At 39.6% G+C, this 17,896-nt stretch overlaps 1 protein-coding gene across 1 annotated transcript; it reads right to left on the bottom strand.

Annotated features, from left to right (window-relative positions):
* Nucleotides 1-4,677: 4,677 nt before the first annotated feature.
* Nucleotides 4,678-16,707, bottom strand: SLC25A32 (solute carrier family 25 member 32; the record flags this gene model as incomplete). Its single annotated transcript, XM_009277169.1, has 6 exons — nt 4,678-4,842; nt 6,509-6,654; nt 7,224-7,337; nt 14,084-14,244; nt 15,367-15,452; nt 16,553-16,707. Coding segments are annotated over 6 exons (798 nt in total), but the record flags the coding sequence as incomplete, so codon positions are not given.
* Nucleotides 16,708-17,896: the final 1,189 nt, after the last annotated feature.

Raw genomic sequence — 17,896 nt, 5'->3', positions numbered from 1 at the left:
TTGTTATTGATCATCAAACTGTTTAAGGTATTTGACGTGGTGTTATGATACACAATTAGTTTTTTTATAAGACTTCATAGAAAGTTCTAAGAAAGTAAATGCAGGTCTTGGCTTTAGCCTTCAGAAAACATACATTAACATCTACTCCTGTAAACCTGACTACAGAATAAGATGCTCTGCTGTTACAGTCTTAAGTCTCTCAACAAACTCCTGGTGACTTAACTGTGACCTAGATGATGTGGTAAGCGTTAAATACCTTGTTCTGAATAACTAAGTAAAAATAGACTATCTAAGCTCTCCTTCCCTCTTTCGCTTCTTGATAGACCGGATTTCAGTATAAACATCTATTATTGGTCTCCACTATTAGCATGCAGATACTAAATAATTTCAGTTACAAAACTTAATTTAATTGCTCCAATAAAGTAATTCTCCTGGATTTAGCCTTTCAGATATACACAATCACTTTGGTGTTAATTAAAAGCTAGATATATTAAATAGTTTGGAAGATATAGAAATAAGGCAGGTTGAAATGCCTTGGCTTTCAAAAAGTGTGCTGGTAAAGTGCAAAAATGATGTCACAGCCTCCAGACTGGGAAAGTGACAACACTGATCATGCCAGCACAGCATTAGCTTCAGTGTTTTAAGTGTTTTCTTCCAAATGCAACAAGTGATATACTCAAATATTTTTTAAAATTGTACAGATTCTAAAGGGAAATAAGTCATGTTTATATATACACAATCAATTTTACATTAATGAAATTAAAAACCCAAGAAAAAGCATGTAGAACATGCAGAAATCTACACTCTTCCCAAAAATTAAAAGGAAAAAAACATTAAATCTGAGATAAGGAATTTATTTCAGCTATTTAGAATTAAATCTCAGCTTTTTTTCTGAACGGGTTATAAGATTTTCCCCAGGCATCTCTCAAATTGGCATTTTGTTAAGAATGCTAGCGGAACACACCTGTAGCTAGGAGAGCATTCAGGCTTTCCCAGCTGCAAGCTTATGTGTGATATTGCTGCAAGCCAGCAAATTATACAGCTGGTATTTTGTCTCTGACGAACTGTACTGTTTTCATTGGCTTGGACGATGGGTTTTAAGGTATCTGAACACAAACAAGTTACTATGAGCTAAGCTATGGTGTGAATTTACAGAATGTCAGTTAACATACAGTAACTGATTGTGTACATGTCTGTAGCCTGTCTTTGCATTTATCCTGGACCACAAGTAAGCTGCTCTGGGCCTAGAGCACACTAATCCAGGGTAGTAAGTGCACAACTTTTATTCTTTTCTTATGATTTATTCATATGTCTTCACAGTATTTTTTGGACCCTGGGTAGCAGAGTTAACTCGGTGTTCCATTAAATTCATTCTGCATACTAGGAAACACACAAAACCAAGTAAACACCCTCCAAAGACAGAAGTCAGTAGGTAGCTGTTAGGGATCTATACAGTAATTTGCATGATACACTTCCAGTAAATTTGATCTTCAGCTAAATACACACGGAAACTTTCATCATAAAACCCAAAGCCAGCCATAATGGCCACATGCCCTTTTCAGATGAGATTATCAACTGTATCAGTTGAGGGGATGGGATCGGGGAGAAAAAAGTGTAAATTATTAATAAAGTTAAGTATACACAAAATGTGGTATGTGGCAATAGTATCAACAGAAACAAGCAAATGGATTGCTGAATTAAGATTCAAAATATTGAGCAGTTTCTGTAGTCTTCCAGATTTTAACTTAAAATTTAAACCATTTCCCTAATCTGTTAAATTTTTGTAAAAAAGCCTTATTTCTGCTTTAGGTTAGTCCTCTAGGTTAGGCTTGCCAATGTGACGCCCATCTACAAGAAGGGCCAGAAGGAAGATCCAGGGAACTACAGGCCTGTCAGCCTGACCTCGGTGCCGGGGAAGATTATGGAGCGGTTCATCTTGAGGGCACTCACAAGGCATGTGCGGGACAACCAGGACATCAGGCCCAGCCAGCACGGGTTCATGAGAGGCAGGTCCTGCTTGACCAACCTGATCTCCTTCTATGACCAGGTGACCCGCCTAGTGGACGAGGGAAAGGCTGTGGATGTGGTCTACCTGGACTTCAGCAAGGCCTTTGACACTGTCTCTCACAGCATTCTCCTAGAGAAGCTGGCGGCTCACGGCTTAGACAGGTGTACTCTGTGCTGGGTCAAAAACTGGCTGGACGGCCGGGCCCAGAGAGTTGTGGTGAATGGAGTTAAATCCAGTTGGCGGCCGGTCATGAGCGGTGTTCCCCAGGGCTCAGTTTTGGGGCCGGTCTTGTTCAATATCTTTATCGATGATCTGGACGAGGGGATTGAGTGCACCCTCAGTAAGTTTGCAGACGACACCAAGTTGGGCGGGAGCGTTGATCTGCTCGAGGGTAGGAAGGCTCTGCAGAGGGACCTGGACAGGCTGGATCGATGGGCCCAGGCCAACTGTATGAGGTTCAACAAGGCCAAGTGCCGGGTCCTGCACTTTGGCCACAACAACCCCATGCAGCGCTACAGGCTTGGGGAAGAGTGGCTGGAAAGCTGCCTGTCGGAAAAGGACCTGGGGGTGCTGGTCGACAGCCGGCTGAACATGAGCCGGCAGTGTGCCCAGGCGGCCAAGAAGGCCAATGGCATCCTGGCCTGTATCAGAAATAGTGTGGCCAGCAGGAGTAGGGATGTGATTGTGCCCCTTGTACTCGGCCCTGGTGAGGCCGCACCTTGAATACTGTGTTCAGTTTTGGGTCCCTCACTACAAGAAGGATGTTGAGGTGCTGGAGCGTGTCCAGAGAAGGGCAACGAGGCTGGTGAGGGGTCTGGAGAACAAGTCTTATGAGGAGCGGCTGAGGGAACTGGGGTTGTTTAGCCTGGAGAAAAGGAGGCTGAGGGGAGACCTCATCGCTCTCTACAACTACCTGAAAGGAGGCTGTAGCGAGGTGGGTGTCAGTCTCTTCTCCCAAGTAACTAGCGATAAGACGAGAGGAAATGGCCTCAAGTTGCGCCAGGGGAGGTTTAGATTGGACATGAGGAAAAATGTCTTTACTGAAAGAGTGGTTAAACATTGGAAGAGGCTGCCCAGGGGAGTGGTTGAGTCACCATCCCTGGAGGTATTTAAAAGACGAGTAGATGAGGCACTTAGGGACATGGTTTAGTGGGCTTGGTGGTGTTGGGTCGATGGTTGGACTCGAGGATCTTAGAGGTCTTTTCCAACCTCAATGATTCTATGATTCTATGATTCTGTTAAACAGGAAACTTCTCTAAGTGATTATTCAGGTGTTTTGCTGGACAGTACTCTCCGCTCCTTACAAAACTGATTATTTCCCCCTACCTGTTGAATAATCTTTGCTAACTTATTTCCTCCTTCGTTAAGTGATACTGTCTAGATACTTCTTAATACCTTCTTACTAACAGAAGGCAGATGTTATGGCCAGTAATGTATTTTCTTAAAGAAGAACTAAAAAAAATAAAACAAACCCAGATCTCCAAAAAGTACATATCCTTGACAGCAATTATTGGCATGCAAATAAACATCATTATTATGCAAATTTACTGAGATGTACTGTAATTTAGTTTATCACTAAGTTAGCAATCAATATATTCTTACAGTCCTTTCCTTAGACCAAATTAGAAGACATTAATGGATCGTTTTGTTTTTTTTTTAAAGAAAGTCCTGTGCACAATATTTTTTAGACTACTTACGGATTTTTTTTTCCCCAGAGAGCATTATTGAAAATAAGCATGGTCATATTTGTTATTACAGCGGTTTGAAAACTGCATCACTATGGGATTACTAGGAAAAAACCCTCATTTTTAAAATGTAAGCCTTCTTTCAAATATGCATTTACTTAGTAATATTTGGTCAGATGTATCAGTAATGGAGAAAGAATCTCGCTCAGAGAGAGGGAGGGAGGAGGGGAGAGAGGGCAGGCAGGGAAGAGAGAGAAAATGAATTAAGTAAGTGGCCAGCAATGCACACAACATACACTTTGGTCTGGTGCTAAAAGCAAGCCAAAAACCGCAGTGCAAGTCTGTCCTGGTACGAGACGAGAACTGGGTTTCATCAGATCAGCAATTATTCAAACCCAGGAATGGACAGCTGTTTTACAAAACAATTTGAGTTTCTGAACTGCACCCCACTGAGGCAGCATTTTTGTGTTGGATGAGCAATGGAATTTGGAGCATTCCATATCCTAAAATGTGACAAATTGTAACACAGAGGTGGAGTCAGAAGACATTGCTGTAAACAACTATATACATACTTTCTTCATGAGACTCAGATAAAGATTTAGGAAAGTTTTGACAGACCCCATAGCTGCTTTTATATGAAGTTTTCCACTTCTGTAGGAGTAGAATCTGACCAACTGTTATCTTGAGACTTGTCAAAACAGATTAGTCCATTATTCCAGGCAGGCCAGGATGAACTGAATTGCTGCACAGCTGCCTTCACCTAGTCACAGTGCTATTATTTCACAGTTGCAGAGACATCTGTTTCAAGGAGACACAGCTGATTCAGAGAGGAAGGCAGCAACGCAGGAACATTAAGCAGAAAAGATGTTGGCAGGGTTTTACTATCTCCAGGTTCTTTCCTCAAAATACGAGATCAATTCACAGTGTCAAAAAAGACTGCTGAACTAAATCGCTCCCAGAACATAAATATAAAACATAAAGGATAGGTTCCTTATGAACACAAGCTCATACCTTTAATTATTTTCTTTTTTAAAACCAAGTAAAAAACTAGACACATTTTCATAAACGACAAAGGTAATACAGCAGGCAGGAGTCACTCTGATCACATTGGGGATAACCCCTTTGTAAAATCCATGAATTCCTTCTTTCCTTTAAAGACACAGAAAAACATTTAGTTTTAATTAATGTCTTTTAATAGAAATCAGACATAAAACAAAGCCTGTTATTTTTCTTCTTGCGCTCTCACTGACAGGTACTTCAGGTTAGGAATAACAATTTCAGAATAATTTCTTACTATAGTGTTTAAAGAGCCGTAATATATCAAATCTTAACCCATCATTTTCTCTTCTGAACATACAATAGTATTCTGTAGGTCAGTTATTTAGCCTAGGGTTTGGGTGGTTTTTTGTGGGGGCTTTTTGTATTGTCTAAGCAGGAGGCAATTTACTATCTTTCTTCATGCCACAAGAACTGGTTAACTTAAAATTTCTGCAGCCTGTTCCAAAAAGCATTTACATATTTAATCTCACTGAAGCCAGCAGAGCTGAAAGGCTTGGTGGTTTTGGGTCATGTAACAGCAAGTGAGCTGAGGGTCAACATAACTAAGGAAAGTCAGCATTTACTTTTAGAGAATTAGAGCACCTCCTCCAGAATTTTGATTCCACTGGCCAATAAATGAGAATCTAACTTCTCCCAATTTGAATCACAGTATTCATGTTAGGGCTGTTAAAAAAGTTTCAAAGACTTTTATTCTCAGCTCCCTGTTTTCCAGCTTCATAGAGGCCTAGGATACCTGGAGTGATGAGTACAGTTAACACAGATCCTGGAAAGTGCTTGGGTGTGGTTTACGCTACCCTCGCTAGGGCTCTAGGTTGCATTTGTTTCATAATGAGTACAGTAGTGGCCCCAGAATGACTGTATACATTCACACTTTATCAGAACTAATAAGCCTTCCTACAGACTGCAGCACTGAAGGGCACGGTGCTGAGACATCAGAGCGATTTTCGCTTTGAATTGGCTTCAGTCAAAATGGTTGTACTGCCTCTGAGCCAGCGGTGGTCCTGAAACAACACAGCCTCATTCACTCCTTCAGGCGGCACCTCTTAATACTCCAGGACTTCGCTGACTCCATTCACGTCTCTCTAGCAATATGCTGCAACCCAGAAACATTGTCCAAAGCAAGATTAATGTTGGTTGCATACTGCAAAGGTGGCCAACCTTAGTTACCACAGAGTTCTGTGTGAAAACTCTCACATGCCCTGTGGAGCTGAGGGAAGAGGGTTTGTGAGAAGATATGCACAGGTGTGAGGTAACAGTTCTCTAAAGGTCCTACGGGAAGCTGGGACTAGACTACAAATGCAGTCAGGCCCCAGGATAACCCAGGGACAACAGTATAAACAGCTCTGGCTAGCCCACTTCCTCCTGTCAGGAATTTGGATTAGCCACAACTCCCAGCAGCACAACACTCCTGTCATATGTGATAATCTAAAGCAGCTCAAGTGAGACTTCATTGTTTAAGAGCCCCAAAACAGCCAACTCAATGTTATTTTTTAACCTGTAAGTGAAATTTGCTGAGGAAGACAGAAGTGAGACAGAATAAACAACAGAAGCCTGCAGGCTAGCATTGACCCTCTCCTATCTCCTCCTTTGTCCTCAGATTATTGCTATTAGTGGCATCTTACAAAAAATGACTTTGTACAGCTAACATTTTGTTTGCTCTGAGCTGCACTGGTTCTGCAAATCAGCATGGGAGCCAGTAAACATAGTTCTGATTCTGTAAGACTCACTTTCCAAGCTTTTAATTCTGCATGCCTACCTCCATGTCCTGCGGATCACATCGAACACACCAGAATACGTATTATGCTGATCTTGAAGACGAGCTCGCACAACTTGATAGGGATATGTTGCTGACACAGCGAATATTTTGGATACAGCTGCCATCATTATGTATTCCACAGTGTTCTAAAAGCAACAAAAATTACCAGGCTTGCCTTAAGTATGGTTTAAATTAGCCAATTTCCCAAAATCTTAAATTTGATTTTTAAATGTTGAACTAAACAATACTCTAGATTTTTCCCCCTTATAATACACACATTTAAAAAAATGGCAACATTTACTATATCCAGTGCTACAAGTAATTCTGTAAAACATGTGTTGTGCCCTCTCATTCCTATCAAGTGAAACACTTCTTCCAAAAGTAACTACCTTTGCCCAACTTGCACCTGACAGTTTTCCACATAAGTGTTTAAGACCATCACCTATGGTTCCACAAAGTAAGACAAAAAAACATTCCTCCCTCTAAAATTCTCAAAACACTTGCCAAAGTAAGAAGTTGATTTCTCTACAGAAAAACAGTGCTAACCAGTTGCTTGTTCCTAAAAAGTGAAAAAGTATTATTTCCTTCTATATATTCTACGTTCCAATTAATGTATCAATAATTTGTACATTTGGCTGTTCTAAGACCTAGACAAATGGAATAAATTTCCACTTATTCACATGCCACAACACATTTTTATTCTCAAGAATCGTACCAATTTTGTATCTGATACTCTGTTTCTGTACTTGTTGTATCTCAGTTTCAAATCCTCATATGCCATGAACTGAAGTGCTCCATGTGACGTTCCAAACAGACCAGGCACAAATCCCTAAAAAAACGAATAAAACAAGGTTAAGCAGCAATGCACAAAAACTATACAACCTGACAGAGCTCAGCTTACACACATACATATGTCCTCCATTACTTTACAAAGTGTGACTGCACAACTGTCACTGTGCAGTATGACTCAAAGCCGATTCTGGGTTGGTATTCTTAATGGCAAGCATCACACAAATGGGTAATAATGTTACTTTTCTCCAAATGACATAGAGGCTTGCTGTGGTTTAACCCGGCAGGCAGCAAAACACCACACAGCCGTTCATTAACTCCCCCCCACCCCGAGGGATGGGGGAGAGAATTGGGGAAAAAGAAGTGAAATTCGTGGGTTGAGATAAAGACAGTTTAACAGGACAGAAAAGGAAGGGAAAATAATAATAATGATGATAAAAGAATATACAAAATAAGTGATGCACAATGCAATTGCTCACCACCCACCGACTGATGCCCAGCCAGTTCCTGAGCAGCGGTCACACCCCCCCTGGCCAACTCCCCCCTCCCTCCCTTTCCAGGGACTGGCACTAAGCTGTTTAGTTCCCACCTGAGACCGGTAAGGCAATGACAGAAGCTGGCGTCTCAGTGAGGAGGGCCATCAGGAGTGGAGGTACAAAAAAGTTCTTGTGATCGAGTCCTGGAGATAGACATGTATGTGTGTGCATGTGCGTGTGTATATATAAATGTGTATCTATGATACATATACATTTCTATATCAAAAATGTGTGTGTATATATAGAATCATAGAATCATTTAGGTTGGAAAAGACCTTTAAGATCATTGAGTCCAACCGTAAATGTAACACTGCCAAGGCCACCACCAAACCATGTCCCGAAGTGCCAGCTCTACACGTCTTTTAAATACCTCCAGGGATGGTGACTCAACCACTTCCCTGGGCAGCCTGTTCCAATGCTTGACAACCCTTTCGGTGAAGAAATTTTTCCTAAGATCCAATCTAAACCTGCCCTGGCACAACTTGAGGTCGTTTCCTCTCGTCCTATCGCTTGTTACTTGGGAAAAGAGACCGACACCCACCTCGCTACAACCTCCTTTCAGGTAGTTATAGAGAGTGATAAGGTCTCCCTGAGCCTCCTCTTCTCCAGACTACAGTCCCAGTTCCCTCAGCCGCTCCTCATAGGACTTGTTCTCTAGACCCTTCACCAGCTTCGTTGCTCTTCTTTGGATGAGCTCCAGCACCTCAATGTCTTTCACACACACACACACTTGCACAGTGAAAAGTTGAAGGGCACAGATGGAAAGCTAACTCATACAAGGACTTATAGATGATTTACATTAAAGAAATATACCTAAGATTCGGATCAGTTTGAGTGCATTCCTCACCCTGCTCAGAGCACATCCCAAGACAGCCCAGCAGAGGTGACCAAAGGTGTAACAAAGCAGTCTGGGAAATGTTCCCCATTTGTAAGAGGCAGTAATGGACAGTAAGAGTGAAATATGAAAATACACAGAAACCTTTTCTTTCCAAAAAGTTGAAACGAAGGGGGAAAACAGGTATTTTCTGAAGTGTCTCTAAAAGAAAGAGAAGGCAGGAGTTCCTTCAGGATCAGGACTAGCTCAGTTGAAAATGAGCTGACAGCTGAATGGGTTCTGAGAAGCACTAATCCTCTTTTTGAAGAGTTAGTCACTTACACTGGAAAAATACAAATAAACGGGGAATTAATCATCTTGGCCAGAAATTACTTAAGGGAGCCAAAAGCTTGCTGAAAACTGTTGCAAAGGGACAATTATAATGGAGTAAGTGATCAAAATGTGGGTAAAAGGACTCAAAGAACCAAAATTTCCCAAAAAATACTGGCATTGAACAGTTTTATCTTATTTCCCATGATCCATTCAGGTAAGACAGAGGAATTAAAAGAAGTGTCCAGACACAAAACTCTGTATTAGACTAAATAGGAAGCCCAGAATGTTGAAAAAAGACTTATCAATATACGAATAAGAGCCTGGAGAAGGAGAAGAAAAAGAGAAGGGATCCTGGTAGGAGTCCACTGGAATAGTGTAACAGGACAAAATGATAAATTACTTCATAAACTCCTAAGTTGCAGGAAAAAAACCCCAAAACTAAAACAACAGCAGGCATAAAAATTGCACAGAGCTTCTACCGTTTTAGAGATTAGCTCTCCACATGCTATAGATTTCTTAAGTTTATGATATTGCAGCCATTCAGGAAGTGGTTTTTAGGATCTCTGATAAATGAGGATGAATTTCTTCTCACAGTAGAAAATAATGGTCATAAACTAATCCATCAGTGACCATGAACTGACAAAATACATTAAGGGCTAGCTAAAGTCCCAGAAAAAACACCTCCCCAAATGAGAACAAGTGGAATTAAACCAAACATCTATATTTCATCAACTGTGAGCATAATCATAGAATTTTGTGAAGTTTGAAGCCAAAGGGCCATAACAGAGGGGAAAAGACAACTTCGGTTTTCAGAAATCCTGGATCAGAAAAGAAAATTAACCAGTAATATAAAAACAGAAGAGGAGGAACAGAGAAAAACAAAATTATCGAAAATATCAAAGAAAAAATTATCTGGGTCAGCATAACAAGGAACAGTATGAAATTTATGTACAGTGATAGCAGGGAAAATTTTCACAAACATTTGCCCATGATCAGACAGTAAAACCGTTAAAAGACAGAGGAAGTTATTGCTCTCTACTTGGAAAGAATTAGAATGATGTATTTATATCATAGGAGAATGAGGTAATATTTTCCCCACCAACAAAAGAAGAATGTTAAACAACATTTGAGTGTGCTAAACTCTTAAATTTAAGCCAGCAGATTTGGATAACTTGCACCCAAGAGTCCTAAAGCATCTACCGATGACACTTGCTAAATGAGTACCAGCACTCTCTAAGTCTTGTGCTGATGGGGAAAGCTTCCAAAGACTGAAGGACTTTTAATGTTGGGCCAATATTAAAAAAATGCAAGAAGGGAGCGAGGCAACTGTCAGCCAATATGCCTCAGTAAAATAAGAGCTGACCCAGGCTTCTATTGATCATACAAAACAATGTGTTCTTATGGAAAAGGGTTTCAAAGCAAAACTGATTTCTTCACAGTAATGAAACGTCTTGGCTGAGGAAGTTTTTGAAAGATATTCCTACTCTATTTTCTTATTCTTACAATTTTACACAAAAATCTTTCTTGCAACAAAATTCGATAGAATTTTATTTATTTTTCATCTATAATATGACTGTGAAGATCAATTTTAAAATTTCACTTTATGTACTTCTTGTTATTTTTTACTTTAGTATTCAAAACATAACTTTAGAAAATTTTTGCCATGAGGGCTTGACAGGATCAATGGTTGCTCAAAGAAGTCCTGTTTGAATTCTCTTTTGGAGGATTAGAACAATAGACAGAATTAAATATATAATTAGAAATTTAAATGGTAAAGCATATAATTCTGAACAGTAGACAGCAGGAAAAAAATTGTATTTTAAAGTTGGCTTCAACAACTGTAAGTGCCAAAGATCCAGGACAAGAGAAAAATGTCCCGTTGGTTAGTGTTTCAAAGGTTGCACATCACAAGGAAAAGGAACATAGGCAAACATATGTAGTGGAAAGCCTATGCTTCTTAGTAAAGTAGGGAACAAGGTTCATTTGGTGATGTACTCACATCGCTGCCTGAAGTGTTTGAGAGCGCTCACGCCAGAGCAGCCTCTGCTATATGTTTTGAAAGAACGCAGCAGATCCCCCTTGTAATCTGGTTAGTGTTGTCTTCGTTTGGGTTCTCAGTGTGCCAAAGACCAGTAGTATCAGTGTCCTGCTCTGACAACTTGTGCAGAAAGACACTGGAAGTATGCCGTTATCTCCCTATGCATCTTGATTCCTTCATGGTGAAAAATGATCCCATCTTTTATGTGAAAGTTACTTATGCTTCTGTCTCTCTGTAGAACCTGGGACTAAAGTTAAAATCAAGATGGCCAAATCTCAGTGGATTTTGCTATATACAAGTACAAAGATGTAGAAAGTCACTTAGCTTACAAGCTTCACATTTGCAAGAAGAAGGAAAATAGCATAAGCAAATGCATAGCAAAATAAAGAGAGCTAAGTGCCTTAGACATTAATGGACTGGAAAAAATACTTTATCCTCAGAGTATAGAATCTTGCCTACCAAAGGTGAAATGACAATAGAGAAGTGTCCAATATATCTATTTCACTTGGTAACAAGCACGCATTATTGCTAGGATTTTTCTGTTGTTGTTGTTAGCATACTGTATTATTATTCTCAGTCTTGATGACTCTGTATTTTCCTTTAATGTCCTTAAATTTTCTGCACTTCCTGTTTATGTTACTGTTGTCTATTAAGCATTGCTCTATTTCTAATTGCTGCTTCTACATCATCACTAAAGAGAACGAAACTGAAAACACAAATACAGAAGCATGTAGGACAGGAAGAATGTTAGTTGCATTCTTGGTTGATGTTTTAGTAGTCAATCACTCTAAACTAGACATCTAACAGTTTCCCAAGAGCTCAGAGATACTTTAGGTTTTTCTGAAAGCGCAAACTCCTACAATCTTACGATTGTTTTACAATGTTTGGTCTCTCCTGCCTTACGCTTGGAAAGAACCATACAGCAGTCTTAACATGGAGATGGTTGCATGACATTCAACTTCATGGCAAAGTAATTTTTAGAGCTCAGATCTCCAACAGATCTATAGAATAGATCTGTTTACATAACCCCAAGCTGTTTTTTTCCTCAGCCTGGTGTGCAGCAGAGCAGCTCTGTCCCCAGTCATCGGGGGGACAGAGGCCAAAGCCTAAAGGATGGAGGGTGGGGAAGATCACTGACTAGATGATTACTGGGATAATCAGTGAAGGAAAGGCTCTTGCCTTTTCAAAACCAGGCCAAGTTCAAGAAGAACAAGTTATTGAGGAACCCAGCTTCAGATGAACTATAGTTTAATGAACAAACAATACCCAACAGAGCTAATAAAGACAGCTTTGAAAGAACTAGAAAGAGCTCTAGAAAGAGCTTTCTAGACTGCTAGAAATCAATGCATCCTGACATTACTAGTCTTGTGCCCCAAAGGACTGGAAGGAATTGCTCAGACCAGTAACAGCATCTTGTGCAATAGAGAGCAAGATATGGAATTGCTTGGACAAAAATACCATTCTTTAGAAGACTAATCTCAAATTAATCAGAAAGAAACTACTTCCAGATTTTATTTCCAACTTGTGGTGGTGTTCTCCAAGATCCCCTTATTTGCTATAAGGAACTCTATCTGAAATTAAGATTATGTGGAAAAAGAAGACGTTCGTGTGCACTACAGCTCCTGCAACTCAGGGCAATTAACAAAACTTCAGCCGTCAAATTTCAAATAAAGCAAGAAAGAGAAAAAATGAAAACTCCTCCCAAAACAGAAAATGGAAGAAGGCTAAAGTATGGACAAGTCAAAGAGCCACCTGAAGAGGTGCCTTTTTCCCCAGTATAGACAAAGTTGAGAGAATCCTGACGTCAAATGGAAGTTGCTCAGTGTGCGTAGTTATGTAGGTCACTCAGGACCTATCTAGGTCACCTTCTTTGCAGATCTAAGCAAGTAATTTGCTCTTTCAAAGGAAGTACCTGGTTTAGTTCCCCACTTGCAGATTAACACTACAAAGAAGAGTCTAATGCCAAAGGCAACACATGCTACATGCACGAATAATCTGAAAAGTAACTCAATGGAAGGACATCTTAAACCCTAACAGATGCAACAAATTAGAACTTATCTACATGGAACAGAGCAGACATCCAGGCAGGCAAATTAGAAATCCTGACAATTTCAATTTAGGAATAAATAAGGTGCCTTGTTCCTGGTGTCAGAATTTGACATTCATCAGTATGTGGCATACTAGTCTTTCAGTGTAGGAAGGATTATATTTTTCACTGCAAATAAAAGAAGTTGATGTTCAGTAATCAGGACAATTCATAAGAGATAGTTTTCTTGTTCTATAGCATTACTTGCAGGAGAAGAGCCAGACTGAACTAAAATAGGTTTCTTCACACCTTCCAGGCACTGATGAATGCATCTTGATGTCATGGCCTGAAGGAAGGAGGAGGCAAGAAGTCCAAATGCAGTTGCCATCTGTTTCCCTAAATTAAAGGGAATAAAAAACCCACACATACGCAGACCATATTTAGAAGTCTGCAAATTTTATGGATCTAGAGATGACAGATTACAGACCTCAATAACTAGAGGGCAAATGAGCAGTTGTGAAACCGTCCATTGTGGAAGAAAAAATTAGCAACTACTTTAGTCATATGTTATGTTCCACAAGATGTCAGAAAGACGGAGATAAGGGATGAAATGGAAGAAAGCACTAGCAGCAAGATAGATTACACTGTTGCTGCCCTCATCCAAATTCTAGTTCTAATGGCTGTGTGGTGTTTAGCTGCCTGCCGCGTTAAACCACAACATAGGAAGACTCCAAAAATTAAAAAGCAGCTTGTAGTTTACTCTCATTTCAGCATTATCACCCAATAGAAGATGGCTTAGCCATAAAGCTTACACTCTATTCTTCAGTGGTTTCCTACGTTTCAACAGTGTAATAGCTTTTCTTCTGATTAAGCCTTTTCGCTGCAGTTCTTCAGTGGGAAGGAAGACTCACAGAATAAAAGTAAGTGAGCTAATACAAAAATTGACATGCATTTTTTTTTTGTAGACGAGTATTTAAAAGTCTCACCATGCTACTGAGTGGTGCCAGCCAATCCTGGAATTTTTCTTAGCTTTTATTACCTTATATAAGCCACGTATGCCCTCCATCTTGTATATCTTTATAAGAGCATCAAACATTCCTCTGTACTGCCGCTTTGATGGGTCAACACCAGCGTTATATTGTAGCACAAGTCGTGTCTTCGTTACCCATATTGGGTTTGTAATAGAGAGCGTCATGGCTCCTGAGAACAGATGGAAGTTAGACTTGATTGTTATGCCAACTCCAATGCTTGTCCCAGTTTGTTCAGTCCAGTGTAACACAGGCTTCTACAATGACAAAACTACTTATCCTACAAGAGTACTCATATTATATAAACAGGCAAAGTTTATGCCCACCATTGTTCCCTCTCTCTGCCTTCAATGCTCACAATCAAGTCCAGCCTACTGCTGCTGGGGGTACTTCTGTAGAGCATATGGCTTTTTGCATATTCCTAGTACATCCCTTTTTTGCCTCACCTTTCCACAGTCAGTACTGTAATCTGTAGTAGACAGGAAACATAAGTAATTTCTTAATGTACTCCCAATTATCCAAGTATTCTTTGGGTATACAATTCTTCAAAATTTAACGGACACCTCAGTCATGAGAAATTTGCTTCATTGTATTGACAGGTTAATAGAAGCAGCCCATTACAGCTTTATAGGTTCTTGAAAATACAGTTGTAAAATAACCCATTACTGTTTCTCACATCAAACAATATGCCTTACATTTCAACATTAAATGAATGCTCCAATATCCTAATAAAAAGTCTTCTCAATTGCCTAGATTAAATACAACACAGAAGCATGTAGAAGAACATATGTTAGAAACAACATATTAAAAGTCTTGCTGATAGAAGTTGTATTTTTATTTCAGATCTTTAGTTTCTAAGAAAAACTTGGACCATAGATAAAGATTTTCAAAGACCAATGACCAATTCACTTATTCTATTAACTTCAGTAGGCCTTCTCTTTTCCGGGTCTAAGTGTTAAACATTTAACGAGTTAACAAGCTGATAGCAGCAGATTTATATAGTTATATTTTGGGACACAATATAGTACTAAATATGGAAAACGCTTATACACAATGAAAACAAGGTCAAAAGGTATTTTGACAACTGCTATTTCTGAGCAAAACTGAAAAGACCACAGTGATCCATCCATTCACCTTAGACATCATTAATTTATTTACAGACCATAAATGATTGCATTTGGACTCGAACACTTACACTTGCCACCTGTAAGAGAAAGCAGCGCTGACACACAAAGGCAGGGAGCAACATATGGAAAGGCTAGAAGCGAACATTAATCTTTGCGTTTAAACTCACCAGCCTCTGCAGCTGACACTAGGTGTTCGGTTGCACTGAGACTTTCCAGCTTCCCTTCCTTCTTGTAAGCTTTGATGGCATTGTAACTGGAAAATGTAAAATGTATTTTGGTAAAGGTGAAAACAAACCTGTATCACTGAAAAAAACACCCCAAAACAACAAAACACCTCACTTAAGATCATGGAAAACATGGTGGTACACAGCCTTTGAAAACAGGTATCTAAGCTTTGTTTAGTCGATTAATTGATCCCTGAGAAGTTAGCTCTTTAAAGTGAACTATGGTAATACATATTTAAATTGATAAAGTATTACTGTCAGTATCAATGGGACTGCATCCTGAAACAGCTCGGATCTCAAAAATTAACTTCTAAAAGAAACCGATTAGATAGCCTCCTTTTTATTGAGAGCAACAGTGACAGGTATGTATCTTCTAGCTCAGAAATACACTGAGCTTTCTTCTCTTGATCCAGTTTCCAGTCTTTGTGGATCGAGAAACTGTCAACAGGAGCTGAACTGTCAATAGGAACTGAACCGTCAATAGGAACCTATATCAAAGCTTGAGGACTGAAGTACCACAATAACAGAGTCCAGACAACTGACAAGTGAGGTTTGCATAGGCATACCAACGAACTATTCCCTCAAGTGTTTCAATTAATAGGGATCAGCGGTAAATGAGGTCACAGTTACATAGTTAATAAAGTAGAAAAGATTGAGTATTAAAAAACAGGCTGTATAAGCAAAGCCCATCAACTCACAAAAATGAAAGAACCGACTGTCACTAAAATTATTAAAAAACAGTTAAACATTTAGCTTTAGTAGAAAACTTTATCATGTTCTCCAATTCTTAACACATCAGTTTAGGTTTTTATTTGTCGTGAGGTTTTAAGCACAGTGTATTGGCACTTTTAGAGGATTCTTCATGAATGATGTCACCATCTCTCAAGTTCCTTAGTATTTTCACAGCATCAAGGGAATGCACTGTACTCGACAAAGTAACAGGTCTCTGACTCGGATGGCTTAAATTCTAAACCAGCAAACCGTAATAAAGGGTAACAGACCTGGACTTACTAAAAAAATCACAAGTTTATAAGGCACTTCGCACATTTTTATACCCCCCAAAGAAGATGCAGTGTGTATCTGAACATTACATTGCACAGGATATGACACATTTTACAGTTCTACTTACAAGAAGAAGTAAAGTCCCCAGGAAGCCCCTGCTCCCAACATGTTTGGAGTTACCCCTTGATATAAGCCTCGTAGTCCTTCATGCTTCCAGACAGTGGTCATGCAGTGGAGAATCCCATTGTACTTTGGCCTCAGCTCCAATCCATCGCTTACTATGAAAGAAAGAAATTATACTGAAAAACATTTCAGGAAGCATGAAGTTCAGCTGTGTAAAAGCCACCACAGAAGTACACAGCCTCCAAAGCAAGTTGCAAATGAACATGAAACCTAACTGATCAGCTGTATTTTAAAAGTATTCTTATAAAAGTATGCAAAAGAGTTGGGGTTTACAGCTTCATAAGTCTAGAGTCAAAGAACTTAAAAAGAAAAAAGGAAAAAGAAACAAAAAGAAGGAAAAGAACTTTTAAGCTCTGCAAGAGGAAAGTTCCCATCAATCTGAAAAGGCTAAATAAATGCACTGCTGTGCATTTTTGGTGAGCAGTGGCTTTGAATTGAAGTTTTTTGTCTCCTCTTTTTAGCGCCCCAGCAATTTTGCATCATATTTCAAGTGATACGTGTGGGGTCTTTGACAACACGTTTCTATAAGGAGTTTAGACAAGCCCCAAATAACAACTCTTAAATTCAATCTTCCTCTTCAAAATGTTCTATAAAGATCTGGGGTCACGTCTTCCAGCTTCCAAAGTCAGTTTTTACCAGAACACTCAAAGGTTATTTCCATCAAAAATTCCTGTGTTCTCCCTTCTATTCTCATTGAATGGATTTGCAGGAAAACACCAAATGCATACGCTTCTCCCACCCAATAACCAAACAGCTGGTTGTCCAAATGTTCAGAAAATATCACTGTCAAAAAGATAAAAAACATGCCAGTTTTTGTTTGACAGATTTCATTTAGAACACAGATGTTCACACAACTTACAGTGGTAACTACTATTGCTCCTACCGTAAGAGCAAGAGAGTAAGTTGATTACTGATGACACGCGTGGTACGGCGCATGGTGAGATGACAAGAGGTAACGGACACAAGCTGGAACAGAGGGAATTCTGACCAGAACTTTTTCTCCATCAGAGTGGTCAAATACCGGAACAAGTTGCCTGAGGAGGCATCATTGGAGCTCCTCAAAACTCTAGCAGGCAAGACTGAGCAATCCGATCAAGCAGACCTTATCTGAGCAGGGGGTGAAGTCCATAGATCTCTTCTGACCTAAGTTACTCCACGATGCCAACATAACAGCAGCTTTCATTCTTAATATAGACATAAGGCTAGATTGCAATTTTACTGAAAAATAATCTCAAAGTTTTACAGTCAGCGTAGTTTTTGTGTCCCCATCAAGATTAAACCTGGTAAT

This window comes from Aptenodytes forsteri, unplaced genomic scaffold, assembly GCF_000699145.1.
Source record: "Aptenodytes forsteri isolate BGI_AS27 unplaced genomic scaffold, ASM69914v1 Scaffold145, whole genome shotgun sequence".
NCBI classification, from domain to species: Eukaryota; Metazoa; Chordata; class Aves; order Sphenisciformes; family Spheniscidae; genus Aptenodytes; species Aptenodytes forsteri.
This window is presented reverse-complemented; position numbering and strand designations above follow the sequence as displayed.